The sequence below is a fragment of the Molothrus aeneus genome, chromosome 30 (genome assembly GCF_037042795.1).
Source record: "Molothrus aeneus isolate 106 chromosome 30, BPBGC_Maene_1.0, whole genome shotgun sequence".
Classification (NCBI taxonomy): Eukaryota; Metazoa; Chordata; class Aves; order Passeriformes; family Icteridae; genus Molothrus; species Molothrus aeneus.
In genome coordinates this window covers 2,172,801-2,191,674 of record NC_089675.1, presented here as the reverse complement: position 1 = coordinate 2,191,674, position 18,874 = coordinate 2,172,801, and the positions used below count along the sequence as shown (strand labels likewise).

Sequence of the window (18,874 nt, the reverse complement as noted above, 5' to 3'; positions counted from 1 at the left end):
AGAATGGGGACACTCAGGGGGCAGGATGAGGACATTCAGGTGGCAGGATGGGCACTCTCATGCTGTGATCACACTCACCCGTCGGCTCGAAGAGCTGCGCTGGCGTCACCCCCTCGGAGAAGCCAATTTGTGCCAGGCTGTCACCCGCCAGCTCTGGCTCTGGGGGGAGCTGGCTGGGCCCTGGGGGAGGCCCTGGGCCGGGCCCATCAGGGGGCTCGTGCCCCGCCAGCCGCTCGGGCCAGTCGGGCACCGGCTCGAAGCGCTGCAGCTCCCGCTGCCCGTGTAGGCTCCAGTCCCCACAGTTGCAGAGGGCACAGCGGCGGCCCAACGGGCTGGGAGGGGACAACAGGGGGTGTCAGGGACATTTAGGACACCTTTGATAGCTCCACGCCACCCCCGAGTCCCCCACCCTCACCTGGCAGCCTCGGGAGGTCCCTCCGTGCCCGCGTTGTCTGGCTCTGGCCCCGCAGAGGCTCCTTCAGGGGGTTTCAGGGGGTCCCCCTCGGCGCTGCCCATCTCCTCCGAGGCCATGACCCCATCGGCTGTGGGGACAGGGGGTGTCACCACCACAGGGCAAACAGGGCCAGGTCCCCAAAGTCCTGCCCACCCCGGCAGGGTCCCTGTCCCCGGCTCACCTGGCGCGGCTGCGTCCTTCTCCTCGCTGGGCACCTTCTGTTCGTCCATCCTGCCTCCGGCGTTCCTGGGGGGCCACAGCTGGAGGGGGGGGGACACCCATCAGCACCAGGGATGGTGGCACCTTCCCTGGCACCCTGCAGCCTCCCTCTATCCAATGGACAGGGCAGCACCTTCCCATCGCTCCCCCAAACACAATTTATAGGCTCTGGGATTGGGAATGTCCCCCCAGAACAGGGGGTGGCACCTGCCCCACAGGGGCCCAGGAGACCCCCTGGCCTCCCCCATCACCCTCTGCCCACCAGGTCCTCCCCAAATGCAGCCAGTGCCACCCCAATATATCTGGGGCAACCAAACCCCCGAGTGACCTCGATTTAGGGGGATCAGTGACCCCAGTTCTACCACAAACCATCACCCCAGGGAGTCACCGAGACCCCTGAGGAGCCCTCAGGACCCTCCCAGCAAAGCTGGGACCCCCACACGGGGAATATTCATGGGAATTTGGGATGCAGCAAAAAAACAGGGTCCCCACCTCCAGCACCTGCCTGTGCCCCCATTTCCTCAGGCCCAGCACTGACCCTGCACAGCACACAGGGGGTCCCGGGATGGGTATGAGGGGAGACTCACCCCAAAACACGACCCACAAACAGGGCCCTCAGGACCCTCCCAGCAAAGCTGGGACCCCCCAGTGCCTCCCACGTGGGGAATATTCACGGGGAATTTGGGATGCAGCAAAAACGGGGTCCCCACCACCAGCACCTGCTTGTGCCCCCATTTCCTGAGGCCCAGCACCGACCCTGCGCCGCACACGGGGTCCTGGGATGGGTACGGGGGGGAGACTCACCCCAAAACACGACCCACAAACCCACAGCCGCCCCCTCCCACCGCTGCCTCAAGTGCACCCCAAAAGCCCCAGAGGGCTCCAGCACCGCGGGGGCAGCGAGGGGGACCCCAAACCGGAGCACGGGGCACGCACGGGGGGACCCGCGGGCACCGGGGTGGCCCCAACGCAGAGTCCGAGGCACCGGGGAGCGGGGAACGCACCGGGGCAGCGCCAACCCCCCGAAAACCTGGGAGGGCGCGGGGAGGGTCCCGGCCGCGGGGTTGGAAGCGCCGTGTCCCACCCAGCACCTCCCTGGCCCCGGTTCCCGGTGGGCCCGGGGCTATTCGGGCCCTCCCCGGAAAGGCTCCGGGGCCGGGGGGATTCGGGCCCTGCCGGGAAAGGCTCCGGGGCCGGGGGGAGGCCAGGCCCGCGCCCCCCGGTGAGCCGAAACACCACGCGAGGACACCACCCCCCCCACACCCTCCCCGGTGCTCCCGGGCCACGCTTCCCCCGCTCCCCGGTGCAACCGGGGGATCGAACCGGCCAGGCCCCGATCCCCGGCCCACCGCGGCCTACGCTGGCACCGGCACCGGGCCCCGAGCGACGGGCCCGGCCGTACCTGCGCTACACCCGCCCGGGCCCCGCCGGTACCGGACACAAAGGCGTGGGAGCCGCGCTCTGGGCCCGGCCCCGGTCAGGCCTTACCGGGAGCGGCGGCACGGCGGAGGCGGCGCGGCCCGGAGCCCGCACGACCGCGGGGCCGCTCCTTCCGGGGCCGCCGGGGCCCGTCCCGCCCGCGCGGGCCCCACGGCGGGGCCGTTTGCACCCCCGCGCCCCCCGCCCGGTGCTCACCCCCGCGGCCGCCCTACGCCGACGGGCCTCGGGGCGCGGGGCGTTCGGTGCTCCCCGGCGCGGCCATTTCCAGAGGAAAGTAGGTCCCGCCGCCCGCCCCCGCCCCGCCCCGCCCGCCCCGCCGGGGCCGCCGCCGCGCTGGGTCCTAAGGGGGAGCCGCGGAGCGGGGGGCGCCGCCGCTCCCGCACTACTTTGGGCGGCGGGGGCTGCGGGCGGAGGGAGACGGTGCGCGGCGGGCGGGCGCTGCGGCCGCGGCGGGGGGGGGGCGCGGGGGGTGTGACGGCGCGCGCGCGGCCGCAGCGCACGCTGCCGGGCGGGGCGGGGGGGGAGATCCCTCCGCCGCGCTTAACCCCGGCGGCGCCGGGGCGGGAGCGCACGTGGGCACCGAGGGGGCGGGGCTACAGGAGCCAAGCTCCGCCCCCCCACCCCGACCGGCACCGGCACCGGGGAGGCACCGGGGATGGGTAGAGGGAGGGCTCCCGGATCGCGATGGGAGGGTGGAATTCGGGATGGGGATCGCCCACGGTGTTCCGGGCCGGTTATCTCCGTTATCAGCCGGTATCCGGTATCAGGGTTCCCCGTAGGAGCCGCCGGAACAGGTCCCGGTGTGTCCGGAAGAGCTGTTGTGTCCAGTGCCGGTATCCCTGTACCGGTCCGGGAATCCCCGGTAGGCGCAGCCGCCATGCCCGGTCTTGTGGTCCCCGGTAGCAGCCGCCATGCCCGGTCCCGTGGTTCCCGGTAGCAGCCGCCATGCCCGGTCCTAATCCCCGCTCATTGCCACCGCGTGCTGCTGCTGAGCCACGGTCCTGCACCACCATGCGCGCCCGGTTCCGGTATCCCCGGAGCAGCCGCTCCTGCTCCCCCCCGCCCCAAGGGATACACGGGGCCGGTACCCCCCGTTTGGGGCCACATCAACCCCCTGGGACCGTGAACCCCCCCGGGGAGGGGTGGGGGGGGGGTCAGACCCAGGCCCCCCGCGAGCCCAAACCCCCGAACCAGCGATCTGGGAGGGCAACCGAGGGCGTGCAGCCCCCCGGGCTGCCCCACCCTGGTCCCAGCACCCCAATAACACTTCATGCCCCCCCCCCCCCCCCAGCAGCTCCGGCTTCTCTTTACCACCATAATTGTGTAATTAGCAACAATTAGCCCGACTGGGTGGAGATAAGCCGCAAGGGGAACCGCAGCCAGAGTCCCCCCCACCACGCTCACAAAGTTCTCAGGGAGAGAAATGGGGGGGACAGGGCTGAAAAAGCCCCCAAAGGTCCCAGTGAGGCTCTTGGGGTGCTCAGTCCCATGAGGAGGGGGCACATCCAAGGTTGGAGGGAGCCTCCCCCCCCAAAAAAGGAACAAACCCCCCCAATCCAGGGGTTTAGAGACAAAACAAAGTTTAATTGTTCCAGCCCCGACTCCCACGGGTCCGGGGGAACAACACCCGCATTCAGCCCTGGCTGCCGGAGCAGGAACGGCCCCGACCTGTCCTTGTGTGTGGGGGGGGGGGGGGGGCAGGAGAGAACCCCCAGCCCCCTGTGAGCCCCACAGGCTGTGCAAAGTGAGGGGCTCCCCCCGAGGAGGGCCCTGGGGAGGGGTCTGTCCCACCCCTGGGATCACAGCAGGCTGGTGCATCTGTCACAGGAGTTGTCAGTGCTCTTCATGAAGATCCCCGTGGTCACTTGAGGATGAGGGGACATCAGTGGCAGCGCACTGGGGCTCCAGGTGGGCTCTGTGCCCCACACCTGGCTCTCCTTGGCTGAGGACTGGAGGAAAATGGCCCCTCGCAACTCCACCACCTTCTTCCCTTCATCTGTCCTCACCTCCCAGCTGGGGACACAGCAGGACAGGCAGGACATGCCAGGGGGACAGACAGACAAACAGGTGGGACCCCAAACCCCCTCCAGGCCTCTCCTCATCTCTGCAGGGCCCAGACCACCCTGGGACCCCCTCCCCAGGAGGGGCAGCACCTGCCGTGTCCTCCCCCAGCTCTCAGCTCACCTGGAAGTTGTGGGGACAAAGGGACATCGAGGCACTTCCTCCCACCGAGGTGTCCTCCCTGTTCCAGATGACCCAGAGGGGTCCTCCCTGTCCCCCAGTCTCGGGGGCCCCTCAGGGAACATCACCAAATGGATCAGGATGAAGCCCTGGATGCTGCTGATGATGGAGCGTGGCAGGACTCGTCCTGGAGGAAGGGGGGACAAAACCGTGGCAGGGGTGGCTGCCCAGCAGCCCCACAACACCCCCAGGCCCCCCAAACTGCCCCAGCAGCCCCACAACACCCCCAGACCCCCCAAACTGCCCCAGCAGCCCCACAACACCCCCCAGACCCCCCCAAACTGCCCCAGCAGCCCCACAACACCCCCCAGATCTCCCAAACTGCCCCAGCAGCCCCACAACACCCCCCAGATCTCCCAAACTGCCCCAGCAGCCCCACAGCACCCCCCAGACCCCCCAAACTGCCCCAGCATCTGGTGGAACTCCTCCTTGTCCACCACCACCAGCACATTGGAGGCTGCAAGGCTGGCACCAGGTCAGGGGGGCTGCCTGAGACCCCCCCCAAATCCTCCCCTCAAGGTTCAAACCCACTTCCATTTCATTCCAGGGGTACCTCAGCCCCCAGCACAAGGTTTTGGGGCACCCCCCACAGAAATGGGGACACTTCTGTCCTCATCACCTGGGGTCCCACAGGGGCATCAGGAAGAGATACCCCGGGTGGGCAGCCCCCTACTCACCCACCCGGGACTTACAGCTCTCCACCGTGGGCTCACAGCCCAGGGAGGTTTTACCGGGTGGGGGGAAACAACGCGGCTCGGTGGTCCCGGTATCACCCCGGGGGAGGGGACGAAGAAACGGGAACCCCTCCCGGTGGGGCTCCAGGGGACACAGCCTCGGGACCACAGCGGGTCTCGGGGAGGCTGAACACAGCCCCGGGGCTACAGGAGGTCCCGGCGAGGCCGAACACAGCCCCAAACCCCCACCAGGGGTGGGGTCCCACCGTGATGAGCCTCTCTGGTACACCCGCCGTTCCCGGTAATCCCCAGTGGAGCAGCCCCGCTCTCAGGTACACCCCGGGAACGGACCCCCGGAGGGCAGGGCCGCCCTTTCCGGAGCCCGGGACACCCCCAGGCCGAATCTCCCCGCACGGACCAGGGGTTCGGTAACCGGGGATGAGAACGTGGCGGGACGGCGCGGGCGGGCGCGGCAAACAGCGCAATAAAAGCGCCCGCCGTGCCTGGGGGGCGGGGCCACCGCCACTACACCGGCGGCCGCACGTGACCACAACACCGCCCGCCCGCTCCCATTGGCTGCGCCGGGCGAAGAGGGGGCGGGGCTAAGAGGCCGCGCATGCGCTTTAGCTGGAGGGGCTCTCCATTCATGAAAAACGGAGGGAAGGGACGTGGCCACGTGGTGGTCGCGAATCTGAGCGGGAATGGGGAGGGGGGTGTGAAAAATGCGGATTTTATCCTTGGCTTTTCGCAAATATTCAAATGAATATGATATGTGTTGTGTTAGAGAGTGATGCTGTACTAATTCTCTTAAGTAGTGCGTTAAATATAGTTTTAGGTTATAACGTAATGTTAAAATAGAAACTATGCTATGTAGGATACTTTTTTCTAAAGAAAGGACTCGCACTGAGATAGCAGCCACAGGACACCTAAATCTTTTAGAGAAAGAGAATTTATTGCTCCATTATCAGGAGAAACAAACTTTTTCCCGCCTCGCTCGGGCAGGAAGATTCAGATTAGGATTCAGAGGAAGAAGTTGACACTGCCCAGACAGAATCCTGTGTTTGAATGGAATTTATGCATCATGTATGAGATGTATGAATATGCAACAGGCTATTGTTTTTAAGGATTAATCCTCTGTTAATGTGGGTCCTTTTTTGGGTTTATTTTGCCCAGAAAAAGGTACCCACACCGTCCATAACTCTTTGTCTCTATTGTCTCATATTGTCCTAATTCAAATTGTCCAAATTATTATTACTCTAATTCTATTACTATTTTTAAAACCATTTTCTTACTGTTAAACTTTTAAAATTTTAAAAACAAATGATTGGCATTTTTCACAGAGGGAAGGAGTGTCCTTGTCCTGTCCCCCCCTCCATCCCTCCCCACAACCTTTCCCAGCCTGGGGACACCCAGGAACATCCACACCAAACTGCTCCTGCTCCCCAAAATCCCCATTGCTGCCTCCCCCTGCACCAGGACCCTCAGACCCCCGGGGATATTTCAGGATATTGACCCCCCTTGGGCCCTGCCCCAGGGATTCCCAGCTTCTCGTGATGCCTGACTCAATCCTCAGGGACCTCCAGCCTGGGATGACCCCAATTTTGTCTCCATCTGGCCAACATTTAGAGGGGAAAGTGAATTTTTTGCCCATCTGGGGGCCAGAAAGTCCTGGAGGAACCCCCAGAGCCCCAGGATGTCAAACCCACAGGGACCCAGCCCAGACCCTGGGATATTCCAACCCCTCAGGATACCCAGCCCCAGGGACCCCCAACCCCCTGGAATGGTCAATTCCAGCCCCTGCAGACACCCCAACCACAGCTCCAGTAGGGCCATAGATTTTCTTTATTTTCCCAAACAATTAAATAGTAGTATTTCTTTTGTTTGTTTTTTGTTTTTTTTTTTTTTTAACTGAAATGGTTAAAAGCAGGCCGCCCCCTGCCAGGGCAGGCAGGCATGGGGGACATTTATATTACCATTTATAAATAGAAAAATAAAACTCTCAAGCAGGGCGGGTTAGCAGTTAGCATGGTTAGAGTTGGACCTGGCACGGGGTGCCCGTGGCAGACACCCAGTGCCCACTGCAGCCACCCTGTGGGTGACAGGGACACTCTGGGTGACAGGGACAGACCCAGAGCAAGGGGACAGGCAGGAACTGCTGCCAACTGCTCAATCTTGGGGTGCTTTTGGCATTTCCCCAGCTGGATTTGGCCCCCAGGGCAGGGTCTGGTGCTGCCTGGCTGGGGTTTCACAGGCACCAACCCCACCCCAGTGCAGTGGTTAATAAAGCAATAAATACCAGGGGGGTCTGGGCGTGGGGACCCAGCCATGGGGGGCTTTAGGACACAGCACAGGGCCCACCCCATGCCCCAGGGCAGTGTGGAGCCCCAACTCCCCACAGCACCGGGGGTGCCCCTGTCCCTCCTCCCCGTGCCCGGAGGGTGCCCAGGGCCGTGGCATCCTGTGTGTGGCATCACCTGCCAGAAATGGGGGGCAGACACCCCTAAACCTGCAGGGCCTCGTGGTCCAGCACGCCCCCGGCCAGCCGGTAGAGCAGGCGGGAGTACCAGTGCATGCCCACGTCGGGCATGGTCCCGTTGCCCACCTCGGGGTGGGCTGGCAGCAGCGAGAGGAGCCCGTGGAAGAGGCGGAGAGGGGCGAAAGCCCTGTGTGCCCAACGGTGGCTCTCCAGCACCGCATAGCAGGATGCCAGCACCCCGTTAACCAGCAAAGTGCCCTGAGAGGTGAGGGGGGCAAAGACGCCCACTCCATCCTCCCGAGAGACCCTCAGCACCCTCGTGGGGCGCAGCCCCTGCCCGCCAGCCCCGTGGGCCAGCACGGCGTCGCCCGGGCGCACGCGGCGGGCGAAGATGGGCAGGAAAGCGGCAGAACCGTTGCCCTCTCCCCGGGCTGTGAACACCAGGTGCGATGGAGTGAGGAGCAGCCGGCGAGCTGGGCTGGCTGTCTCGATGGCCACAAAGGAGGCACGCTGGCCCAGGTCCCGGTGGAGGAAGAGCAGCACCTCGGTGGGCACCAGGCGCCCGCCTGGCTCGGCGCCCAGCACTCGGTCACCCCGGCGGAGCTCAGCCAGGCCCCGGTGCTCCCCGCTCTGCAGCGTCACCGTGGCGTGGCCGGGGAAGCAGCCACCGGTGCGGACGGCCAGCGAGTTATCTGGGAGGATGGAGAGAGTTATTGGTGTCCCCCCAGCAATCACCTCCACCTCCAGAGGGGAAACGGCGAGCCCCGGACCCCCCAAAGCACCCCCAGAACAAAGGGGGTATTTTTATTTTTCCTGCGTGCAGCTCCTGAATGCTGCAGGGCCCCTTTGTCCACCCTGCACTGATGCCCTTTGTTCCGGGCTCCAACGGTGACATTTATGGCCATTTTCACTTTCTGTCAATTGGCACTTCTGGACTGGATGGTAACTGCTGGCTGGAGCAACTCTGGGGCTGTGGGGCTGCATTGCTTTCCCCTCACCAGGAGCTGAGCCACAAATTTGTCTCCATCTGGCCAAAATTTAGAGGGGAAAGTGAGAATTTTGCCAATCAGGGGGCCAGGTAGACCAGGGGGAGCTGGGCTGGGGCTGACACCAACCAGAGCAATAATCCCACATGGATCCAGGACATCAATGGGGAGCAGCGGGGCTGTGGGCTGGGATGTTTATGGGAATTACAGCCCCCTGCCCTGGTGGGGGGTAGGAGCTGAACCACAAGGTTGTCTCCATCTGGTCAAAATTTAGAGGAGAAAGTGAGGATTTTGCCAATCAGGGGGCCAGGAGGAGCTAGGCTGGGGCCAGACACCAACCAGAACAATAATCCCACACAGATCCAGGACATCAAGGGGGAGCAGCAGGGGCTGTGAGCTGGGATTTTTATGGGAATTACAGCCCCCTGCCCTGCTGGCAGCCCCTTCTGCGTGGTACCTGCTTTGACAGAGACGTGGATGTGCGCCTTGGACTCGTAGTAGACCCAGTCGAAGCCGGCCTCCACGGCCAGCCGTGCCAGCATGCCGTACTTGTGGCGGTCACGGTCGGACGTGGTGATGTCCAGAGCCCTGCCCTCGTAGTGCAGAGAGTCGGGGAGGTGGTGCCCATCTTCATCCCAGCCCTCCGTCACCCTCAGCTTCACCCCCGGCCACATGTTCATCACGGCGATGGCCAGCGAGTTCACACGCTCCTTGCAGCGCTGTGGGGACACCGGTGTCACCCTCGCCACGACACACAGGGACAGACGGACACCAGGATTGCAAAGGGGCTGCTGCTGTGGGGGTGCCCCCCCACCCAGGGTGCACAGAGGGTCATGGCCGAGCTGCTCCCGTGGCTGGGTGTGGGTTGAACGTTAACGTGCCCCGGGGTCCCGCGGTGGAGCTGCTCCGCGGGCAGCCGGGCAGAATGGGCACGGGAGCGGGACGGGCACCGGGACGGTGTCACCTTCCCCGCGGCCACCGCTGTGACTGATTAACCTGGTGGGGGGGGCCGTGAGGCAGAGCTGGGGGCGGCTGACCCTGAACCAGCCCCAAATCTGGGCTGACAGGGACAGTAGGGGGTCCTGGGCGGTTCTGGGGTGCCTCTCCCCATCAGCAGTGCGGTGCAGGGGTCGGAACTGCCCCTGTCCCCCCTCCCCAACCCCGGCATTTGCTGATGTCACAGCGTCCCTCAGTGCCCCAGTGTGTCCCTCCCTCCCCCGTTCAACAAAGCGGCTCCGGGATCGCGGGGCCGCGGGGGCGGGAGTGCGGGGCGCGGGCCCGGGGCGGCCGTGCCGGGCGGGGGGGGCGGCAGCGGCGGGGGGGCAGGAATGCGCTCGGCCCGGCCCGGCCCGGCCCGGCCACAATAGGCGCCTTCCAGCCCGGAGCTGACCTCAGGCTCCGGGAATGCCGCCGCGGCCACAAAGGGCCCTTTCAGCCACCCGCACCCCGGGCCGGCTCCGTGCCCGCGGCTCCGCCGGGCCCCGCCGCCCCGGCCCCGCCGCCTCCGCCGTCCCGGCTCGCGGGAGCTGCCGGCGCCGCCTGGACCACTCGCAGCATCCCCCGTCGCCATGGCGACCGCGGGGCCGCCCCTCGCCATGGCAACCGTGAGCATCCCGACGGGCGCGCGGCGCGTCCCGGGCTCCCGCCGCCCCGGATTTCCCCCGAGCACAGAGAGCGGTACCGGGGCCTCCCGCTCCGCGCTGTCCTTGGGGCCGGGACGCGGCGGCGCTGGGGGAGCGGAGCCGCCGGTGCCTCGTGCCCCCGGTGCCATCCCGTCCCGTTAATCCCCGACGGTCCCGCCTCGTCCCGGGGCTCCGGTGCTGCCGGGAGGGAGGCTCCGGGGGGGACCCTGCGCCCCGGGAGGGTCGGTGCCACCCGGGAGGATCCGTGAGCCCCGGCATGATCGGTGCGCCCTGGAGAGCATCGGTGGCGACCGGGAAAGCTCCGTGAGCCCCTGAGCGCGTCGATGCCGACTGAGAAAGGTCCGTGAGCCCTGTCGAGGGTCGCTGTGATCCCGCCCATCCCCCCCGCCGCCCCCCACGGCCCCGCGCCCCCGGGAGCAAGGCCGGACCGGGCCGGGCCGGGCGCAGCCCCCACCTCGGTCATGAGCCGGTCCGCCCCCGTGTTCTCCTCGTCCTTGAAGATGATGTCGGGGTTGTAGTTGGGCACCAGCTCCCTGAAGCGCTCCGAGCCCCGCAGCACTTTGCCCTCCGCCTTCCCGCTCGCCCCCAGCGTCTGCTCGGGCACGTTGGGCACGAATTGCTTGTAGAGCAGAGGCGAGAGCTGCCGCCGCCCCAGCCGCCGCCGCCCCACCGGGCCCCGACCCGGGCCGCAGCCCAGCACCGGAGCGGCCAGCAGGCAGGCGGCGAGCCCGAGCAGGACGAGGGCGAGCGGCCTCCACCGGGGCATCCCGCCCGCCGGGCCCCGCTGCCTCCGTGGGTCCCGTTCAGTCACCGGGGGCACGGGCGGCTGGGGCGGGCATGGTCCCGGTGCGGTGGCCCCGGGGCTTTTAGTTGGTCGCGGTGCCAGGGGCGGGTCGGCGCCGTTTCCTTCTCACACCCACGGTCCCGGCGCTGCTGCGGGATCCGTGACCGCTCGGAACGACTGACCACCACCCCCCCCGTACCCCCCTCCTCCCGCCGGTGCCGCCACCCACTCGGAGCGCCGCCGGTTGCGCGCCCACGGGATCAGCACCCTCTCGCCTGTACCCCGGTCCCGGGAAGCTCCCGACACAGCCCCAGCCTTAGGGAAAACCCTCGCGGAACGGCGTCCCAGCACCGGGCACCGGCACCCAGCTCCGGGCACTGCCCTGGCACTGGCGCTGGGCACCCCGTTCCTAAGGCTGCCCCGGGACCGGCACCGGGATCTGACCCCGCGTCCCAGTCTTGCTCCCCGTTCCCGTCTAAATCCCGCGCTCTGGTGCCGCCTCCTCTCCACGGTCCCTGCGCTGCTCTCCGGTACCGGAACCCCCCCTTATCCCATCCGAACGCCGCGATTCTGGTCCTGGAACCTCTCCTGTCACCGCCTGCTGGACCCGGGACCCCTCACGCCCCGTCCCGGTCCTTCTCCTCCTCCCGCTGTCCCTTGCACCGAGGATCCTCCTTATTCTAAGGCTGTGCCGCCGGTGTCCGCACCTGCTCCGTCCCCTTGGCACAGCCCCGCTCCCGGGACCCGCTCCCTGGCACTACCCCGGTCCCCTCTGTTCGGTCCGACCCACGGTCCCGGTCCCCGTTCCTGGCCCAGCCCCCGGTACCGGCTGCCTTGGGTGCTGGTCGGCACCGTGCGCCGCCCCGGCCGGGCTGCCCCCACCGTGGCCGCTCGGCTCCGGCGCTGGGCAGCCCCGTCGGGCCCCGCCTCGGAGCCGGCCCCCGGGAGCGGCGGCAGCGGCGGCCACATCCCCCGGGGCCGCCCCCGCCGGGCTGCCCTGCCCCGGCCGGCCCCTCCGCGCCCCGGCACCGGGGAACCCTCGGAGCGGCACCGGGGCAGCCCCGGAGCGGCACCGGGGCACCCCTGGAGCGGGACCGGGGCTGTGCCAGGGCTCCGGGTACCGCCGAGGACGGGGCTGGGCTGCTCCGGGACTGGCACCGGGCTCCAACAGTGCCATGGGCACCCCCGGCACCGGCACCGGGACCGTGCCCCCAGCGCTACCGGGAGAGCACCCAAGGGCACCGCGGGCCCCGGCGATGGCGGGAGGCAGCAGCGGGGTCGTGGAAGGTTGAGAATGGATCGGAGAGGGGGTCCCGGTCCCCCCCCCCAGCTCCCCCGCAGCCCCGGTGCCAGCCCGGGGTGACTGGGAGGGGAGCAGGTCGCGGGGAAATCGCGGGCACCGATGGCCTCATTTCCTGCAATATAAACCAGGTTTCCTGCGCTTCCTGCTCGGCCCCAACCGGGGGGGGCGGCGAGAGGGGGGGGTCTGGGCCCCCCACCCCCGCCATGGAGGGGCGGGGGGCGGCCTGGCTCGGCCCCAGGCGGGGCAGGATGGGTGGGGGTTCGGTTCCCCCGGTTCCCCCGGTTCCCGGGGCAGTTTCCGCTCCGGCTGCATGACCCTCCGTGCCAGGAGGTGAAGCCTCTGCTTTGCCCCTCATGTGGGGGAGCTCAGGCCGTACTCCAAAGCCTCCTGGAGCCCCCCAACACCCCCGGGGTCCCTCAGCCCAGCCCGGGCAGCAGGCAGGGAGCTGCCCTGCCTGGAAGAAGCTCGTTAACCCCAACCAGGAAGAGGGTTAATTAAGGCCTCATAGGGCCCATAAAGAGGGGCAGGACTGTGACCCCCCCCCAAGGCAGGGACACCCCACCCCTGCCCCTTTCCTACTCGGCCCTGCCCTTGGGAGGAATAAAACCCCCAGTTTCAAGTATTTTTATATAAAAAACGGTCACTATTTATTTCTCCAAACAAGTTCTGTTGTAACAGAGACCTGACATACTCATCACATCAAGAAGCTGAAGGAGGTGGGGGGGGGGGGGTTGTGCCCTGCACCCCAGGCCTCCCCATTAGGGACCTCAAAGGCCTCAGGGTGGGCAGGGGACAACCAGTGTCCCCCTGCAGCCCCAGAGTGACACAGGGGTGGGGTGTGGAGTGACTCTGGGCACAGAGCCCCCTTCTATAGGGTCAGGACAGGTGGGGCAGCATTTAAAACTCACCCAGACCCCAGGGAGCGGCCAGGAGAGGTTGGGGCGGGTGGTCCCAGCCATTGTTGCACGAGGTATGTAAATGGGGGTGGGGGGGCTGCAGCCAGCACAGCCTCGGGGGGACCCCACACCCCTTGGGGACGTGGCTCAAGGCCAAGGCTCAGTAGCACAAGAGCTGAGACAGAGCAGGGGGGGCAAACCCTAAAGGTGTCTCAGCTTTCCCTGAGGGGCCCTGAGGCACCAGGCGCTGTCAGGGCCAGCTCTGTGGCTGGCAGCCACCACAGTGAGGGGAAGGGGGGACACGTCCCTGTCCCCCACTGTCCCCCAGCCCTAGCAGGGCTTGCTGCGGGTCCTGCGGCGCGTCACGGGCAGCGGCAGCTTGTGCAGACCTGGGGACAGGGAGAGTGTGAGAGCCAGGCTGGGGGACAGGGGACACCCCAGCAGCCAGGCCTGTGTCCCCATGTCCCTGTCCTCACCAAAGGCACGGATGAGCTCGGCCTGGACTGCCCAGGAGACCCTTTTGACCAGGCACAGCGTGGTGAGCCCAGCAAAGCCCATGTTGTAGAGGAAGACAATGTAGAAGTTCCCCAACCAGTTGAAGCGGCCAAAATCTCCCAGGAGGTCAAAACGGGTGATCCCTGCACAGGGTGGGGGTACATTGGTCAGGGCACCCCCATTCTGGGGCCACCCCCATGCAGGCATCACCCTGATCCCTCTGGGAGGCTCACCCAGTGTCCTGGAGAAGACAGGCAGGGCTGAGCTGAGCACCAGCAAGGAGACACAGTTCCCGATGATCTGGGGAGAAGGAGGAGGTTTGGGGGGGCTTCTGCAGGGTGGGCAAGGAACTTTCCAGATGCCAGGGAACCACTGGAGAGGGGGTCCTGCCTGGCACTGTCCTCCCACATGGGGACTGCACAGGGACACACAGAGTAGGGAACAGGGTCTTGCACCCCCACAGGAGCCCCCCAGCCCCATCCTTTGTTCCCACCTTGGTGAGGGGGGTGTCCTGCCTCTCTGGCAGCAGCCGAGTGAACAGGGGGGAGCTGTAGAAGCCCACCACAGAGGAGAGCATTAGGTAGCTGCAAGGAGTGTTAAGGAGGAAAACAGGATGGGCTGGCACTGGGAACAGTGTTGGGGACACAGGGGACATCGCTGGGGACACAAGTGCCCGCCTGAAGGATACAAAATGAGGACAACCTGCAGTGCAGCTCCAAAGGAACCAAAGATGGAGAAGGAAACCTGGCCCAGGGAGGCGTCCTGCAGGAAGAGGAGGGAGCAGGTCGAGGAGGAAGGTCCCCAGAGCAGCCAGGGACACCACCCTGAGCTGTGCCATGCCCCCAGGAGGGTACCTGGATGCCCCGTGGCATGGCAGCATCGTCCAGCAGTAGCTCCAGGACGTGGAAGCAAACAATGAGCACAGAGATGCCCTGGGAGGAGCAGGGAGGGAGTGAGGGCGGTGGTGAGGATGGGGACAACACCCCCAGCTCCCCTGAGAGCCCTGAACTCACTGTCAGTGCCAGGAGGCCCAGCATGGCCAGGGGGTAGCCCAGGTTCCTCTGCCAGAGCGATGCTCGGTGCCGCAGCTCTGTGGGGAGGAGGTGCCCAGGTGAGAGGGGGGCACAGCTCCCACCCCGGGGCAGATTGAGGGGGCAGGATGGGAGGTAGCAGCCCCCTGCCCATCTCCCTCCATGGATTGCCAGGGCCCAGTGCTCCCAGTGCCAGCCTGGAGGGCACCCAGTGTCCCTTTGCCCCCAGCCAGGCTCCTCACCCAGCTTCCTCCTCTTGCTCCGGATGGCAAAGAATTGCTCCCGCAGCATCTCCATGTCCAGATTCAGCCAGCAGGAAGCTTTGCCTGCTGGGGAGACACCCAAGGGGCTCAGGGGGATGAGGGTTCCTCTGTGGTGGGGTAGAGGGACCCCCCAATCCACCCTTTGCTCTCCCCTTTGCCAAGCAGCAGCACCCACCAGAGCGGATCCTGTGGGACACAGCGGCTTCCTCAAACCTTGTGCAGCTCAGCTGCTCATCCAGGTCCTCCAGGAGCTGGAAGGGTGGGGGAGGAGCCTGTGAGTGGCTGCTGGGCTGTGTGAATGGCAGCCCTGGGGACAGTCACCCCCAAATGTGGGGCAGAGGGACTGTGGGGTGACGCCTTACCCGGGGTTTCACCAGCAGCTTCCCAGTGACAGTGAACATGGTGGAGAGGCCAAAGGGGGTGCACACTGTGGTGGGAGAAGAGGCTGAAGAGGAGGTGTCCCACCATCCTAGCCCTCCCCACACCCTCAGAAGGATCCTGGAGGCCTCAGCCATGAGCCATGGCCCCTCCAGACCCCATTTGCATGGAGCAGGGCCTCGTGAGGACACAACTTACACAGCAGCAGCAGGACACCAAAAAGCGAGATGCAGGAGTAGAGGTAGGGCAGATAATATTCCCAGAGATCTGCAGAGACAGCAGGATCAGGCCAGGGGCACCAGAAATCCCTTGTTCCACTCAGTGCCAGGGTCTAGAGCCCAGCTCACCCACCATAGAGTGACTGGCGACTGGCAGCGTCGTTGCCCACGATGGCAGAGGCCACCCAGACCATGCCCAGCACCAGCAGGGTCAGCAGCAGCAGCACCACCGAGGTCTCATACACCCTGGCCATGATGCCCTGCAGGAGCTGGGTTAGCAGGGAGTCACAGAGAAGGGGACAGGGGTGGGGACAAGTGTAGGGTCACCCACCTTCTTGCATCCTGCAAACCCCTCTGACTCGGTGAAGAAGTAGGCAAAGGGCATGAGGAAGACCAGGGACATGTTGGAGAAGAGGAAAACCAAATTCCAGAGGCCTGGAAGAACGGGAACCAGCATGGGGTGAGCTGCCAGGCAGGGCAACGCTGGCCCACAGATTTTGGGGCCACCCAGGGTCACCCACCATGAATGAGGGAGCCGTTGAGCCACTGGATGTAGTAATTCTGGGGGAAGGAGAGCAGCACCTCGTTGCTGATGATGGAGAAGGGCAGGAGCAGGACAGCACCCAGTGCCACAGCCAGGGTGAAGGTACAGAGCCCCAGCCTGCCACAGGGACAAGCAGCACCTCTGGGTCAGGCTTCCTCTGGGTGTCACAGCCCAGTTTTACCCCCCAGCATCACCAGCACCCAGGACACGGTGTCCTGGCTGAGGAAGAGGATGAGGAAGGGGACAAACAGGAACTCACGCAATCCTGTTGACAGCAGCGTCCTCGTCATCATGAACTGTGGGGACAAAATCCCAAACCAAAGGGCTGGGGGAGGTAGGGCTGCCCAAAGCATCACTGCCTCCCCCTGCCCGAGTTCTCCCCTCTCCAAATGCTGCAGAAATCCTCCCAGGGAATTCTGGCTTTGCTCCCACCTAGGGCAGCAATTGGTGTCACAGTAATCAGGCTGTGGTGGGACTGGGGGTGCTGAGGGAGGCCAAAAGCAATGGAGGAGCAGGAAGAACCCTCAGGAGGCTGAATTTGGCTGTTGAGGGCTGCCTGGCTCTGGCAGCTCCCACTCTCTTACCTGCTGTGAAATCCGTGTGCTTCTTAAAGTGGGTTATGATGAAGTGGCAGAGGATGTAGAGGCTGGCAAAGAGCAGGGCACAGATCTGTGGGCAGAGGAGTGTGGGCACTGTGGGCAGGCCCCAAGGGGATGCTGCCAGCCCTGGGGCTTGTCAGCTCCACCCTATTTGTTTTTCCACTCCTGGCCCTGGTTCCACCCCACTGGTGTGCTCAGACCTATCTGTTCAATGGGCACTGCACCCAGGCCTCATGCATGGGTGCCCACAGGCTGGCACAGCACCCAGACCAGGGAGGGGGGCTGAGGACCCACCCAGGAAGGCCTGGATCAGCCTGTGCTGGCAAATCTGTGACCCCGTGGGACATCCCTGAACTGCTGGGTCCCACAGCCCTGGCCTTGCTGGCAGAGCCACGAGAACAGCCTTGAATGAGGAGCCAAGGACATCTGCGGTGTCCCTGCTGCCCCCGCTGGAACGCCGAGGTCAGGCCAGCGCCGGCGATGTTCAGGGAACACGGCGACCTTTCATCCCTCTGGGAACGCGGCAGGATGAGGAAAGGTCGCCTGAATCCTCCACCTTGGCACAGGTGCAGCAGGAAGGAGCTGTGGCACCTCCCTCCTGCCTGCCTGGGGGTGCCCAGGATGTGCCAGTGGGATGCCAGGGAGCCCCCAAAGCTGGCCCAGCTCTGCACTCCCAAAAGGGCAGCACCCAGCAGGTCCTCCTGCTCCTGCTCCCACCCAGTGAAGGGGCTCAGGCCACAGGTTCCCTCCTGCCATGGGCTGTACCCCCTGGTTTACTCTGCCTGGTGGGGGGACCCCCAATTCCTCCTGTACTCAGTGAAGTCAGGCTAAGAAGGTTTTGTGTGCCAAGCCAGGGGCTCCTGGCTGAGATGTAGCACCCCAAGATGGAGGTCTGGGGGCTCAGGGCCACCAGCTCTGCCCTGTAGGCACCGAATGTGGCTGTGGCAAGGTGGCCTTGGCACTGCTGGTCACAGCCCCCTTGGCTGCCGTGCCTGCAGCACCCCCAAGGCCCTCAGGAGATGCCAGGACCGGGACATCCAGGTCATCCCCATCCCTGAGCAGAGGAGCAGCCCCAGCTGTGTCCGAGGTTTAGGGAGCTCTGTAGGGTCCTGCTGACCCCAAGCTGCTGGCCTGGGGACAAGGACAGAGCCAGGAGCCTGGCATGGGGCTGGCCCGGCTCTGACACCACCACAGCACTTCCAGCCCTCCCAGCACGACGGGAGCGCAGCTGGGACTGCTGGAACGGGTAGAGGGGTCGCGGCAGGGGCTCAGGAGGGTCCAGCCATGACACCCCACTATCTGCTGGGCACACGCGGCCACGGCGGCTCTGGCCCCGATAAGCAAGGGGTGTGGAGCCCTGCCACAGCCGTGCGATCCCGACGGTCCCATGGAGTGCTGCGAGCCCCCCAGCCGCCCTCCCACCTCTCCCCGCCACACCGAGCCCCTTCCCCGCCGCCCCCGGGCACTCACGATGCACTCGCGGACCCTCTCGTGGAAGAGCTGCTCCCGCACGGCCAGCGCGTCCTGCTCCACAGGGGCCATTCTGCGGCCAGCATGGCAGGGCCGGCCAGGGCTGCCGGGGGCAGGGGCAGGAGAGCAAGGCCGGTACCGCCACGCCGGTCCGGCCGCTCCGGTACCGCTCCCGTATCGCCGCTCTGAGCCCGCCGGGTCCAGCCCGGCGCCGCCGTTGAGGCCCCGCCCCTCCCATGACCACGCCCCCTTACGCGCTACAAAGTATTCGCTCCCCCACTGGATGAACGGGCCCCGCAGGCCCCGCCCCCTACCGCCCATTGGTTCAGAAGGTTGAATGAGGCGGAGCTCATTGGCTGAAGTGCGGCGCGCCGCGCGCTGATTGGCTGAGCCCGCCCACCGCTCCCACGGGCCCGCGGCCCCAGCGGAGCCCCCCGGAATTAGGAGCAGGGATGGAGCTAATCCCGGGACCGGGATAATCCCGGGTGTGTTAATCACGGAGAGCCGCGGGGGGCAGGGCTGGGCTCCCGAGAGCTGGGGCCGCCGCGCAGGGCATGGCCTCGCTGGGGGGATCACAGGCAGCTCATGATGGAGGACAGCAGCACCCAGGGTGAGCTCCCACCCTGGGGAACCCAGCGATGTGGGGGCATCGCCCCCCCAGCTCTGCTGGGCAGCTCGGGTAACAGTGGTGCCATGCCAGCTGCCTCATTGGGCACAGACAAAAGGGACAGTCTGTTCCCATGGGATGGGGCCAGCCGGC

At 65.9% G+C, this 18,874-nt stretch overlaps 3 protein-coding genes across 3 annotated transcripts in view; all 3 read right to left on the bottom strand.

Moving 5' to 3' along the window:
- KMT2D (lysine methyltransferase 2D) overlaps positions 1–684 on the bottom strand; it is a 28,274-nt gene extending 27,590 nt beyond the window's left edge. The window contains exons 1-3 of the mRNA XM_066567568.1: positions 636–684; positions 416–542; positions 79–332 (exon numbers count right to left, since the gene is read on the bottom strand). Of these exons, the coding sequence (XP_066423665.1) occupies positions 79–332; positions 416–542; positions 636–684 (430 nt within the window). The remainder of the gene's footprint in view (positions 1–78; positions 333–415; positions 543–635) is intronic.
- Positions 685–7,405: 6,721 nt separating this feature from the next.
- DHH (desert hedgehog signaling molecule) lies at positions 7,406–10,899 on the bottom strand. The gene is made up of 3 exons (XM_066567820.1): positions 10,588–10,899; positions 8,948–9,209; positions 7,406–8,196 (listed from the first exon to the last, which is right to left on the bottom strand). The coding sequence occupies exons 1-3, from the start codon at positions 10,897–10,899 to the stop codon at positions 7,529–7,531; spliced, it is 1,242 nt and encodes a 413-aa protein (XP_066423917.1). The 3' UTR covers positions 7,406–7,528.
- Positions 10,900–13,342: 2,443 nt separating this feature from the next.
- Positions 13,343–16,112, bottom strand: LMBR1L (limb development membrane protein 1 like). The gene is made up of 14 exons (XM_066567835.1): positions 16,023–16,112; positions 15,833–15,936; positions 15,635–15,761; positions 15,482–15,550; positions 15,268–15,332; positions 15,087–15,156; positions 14,885–14,971; positions 14,625–14,701; positions 14,466–14,543; positions 14,300–14,373; positions 14,105–14,195; positions 13,845–13,911; positions 13,593–13,754; positions 13,343–13,505 (listed from the first exon to the last, which is right to left on the bottom strand). The coding sequence occupies exons 2-14, from the start codon at positions 15,902–15,904 to the stop codon at positions 13,447–13,449; spliced, it is 1,098 nt and encodes a 365-aa protein (XP_066423932.1). The 5' UTR covers positions 15,905–15,936; positions 16,023–16,112; the 3' UTR covers positions 13,343–13,446.
- Positions 16,113–18,874: the final 2,762 nt, after the last annotated feature.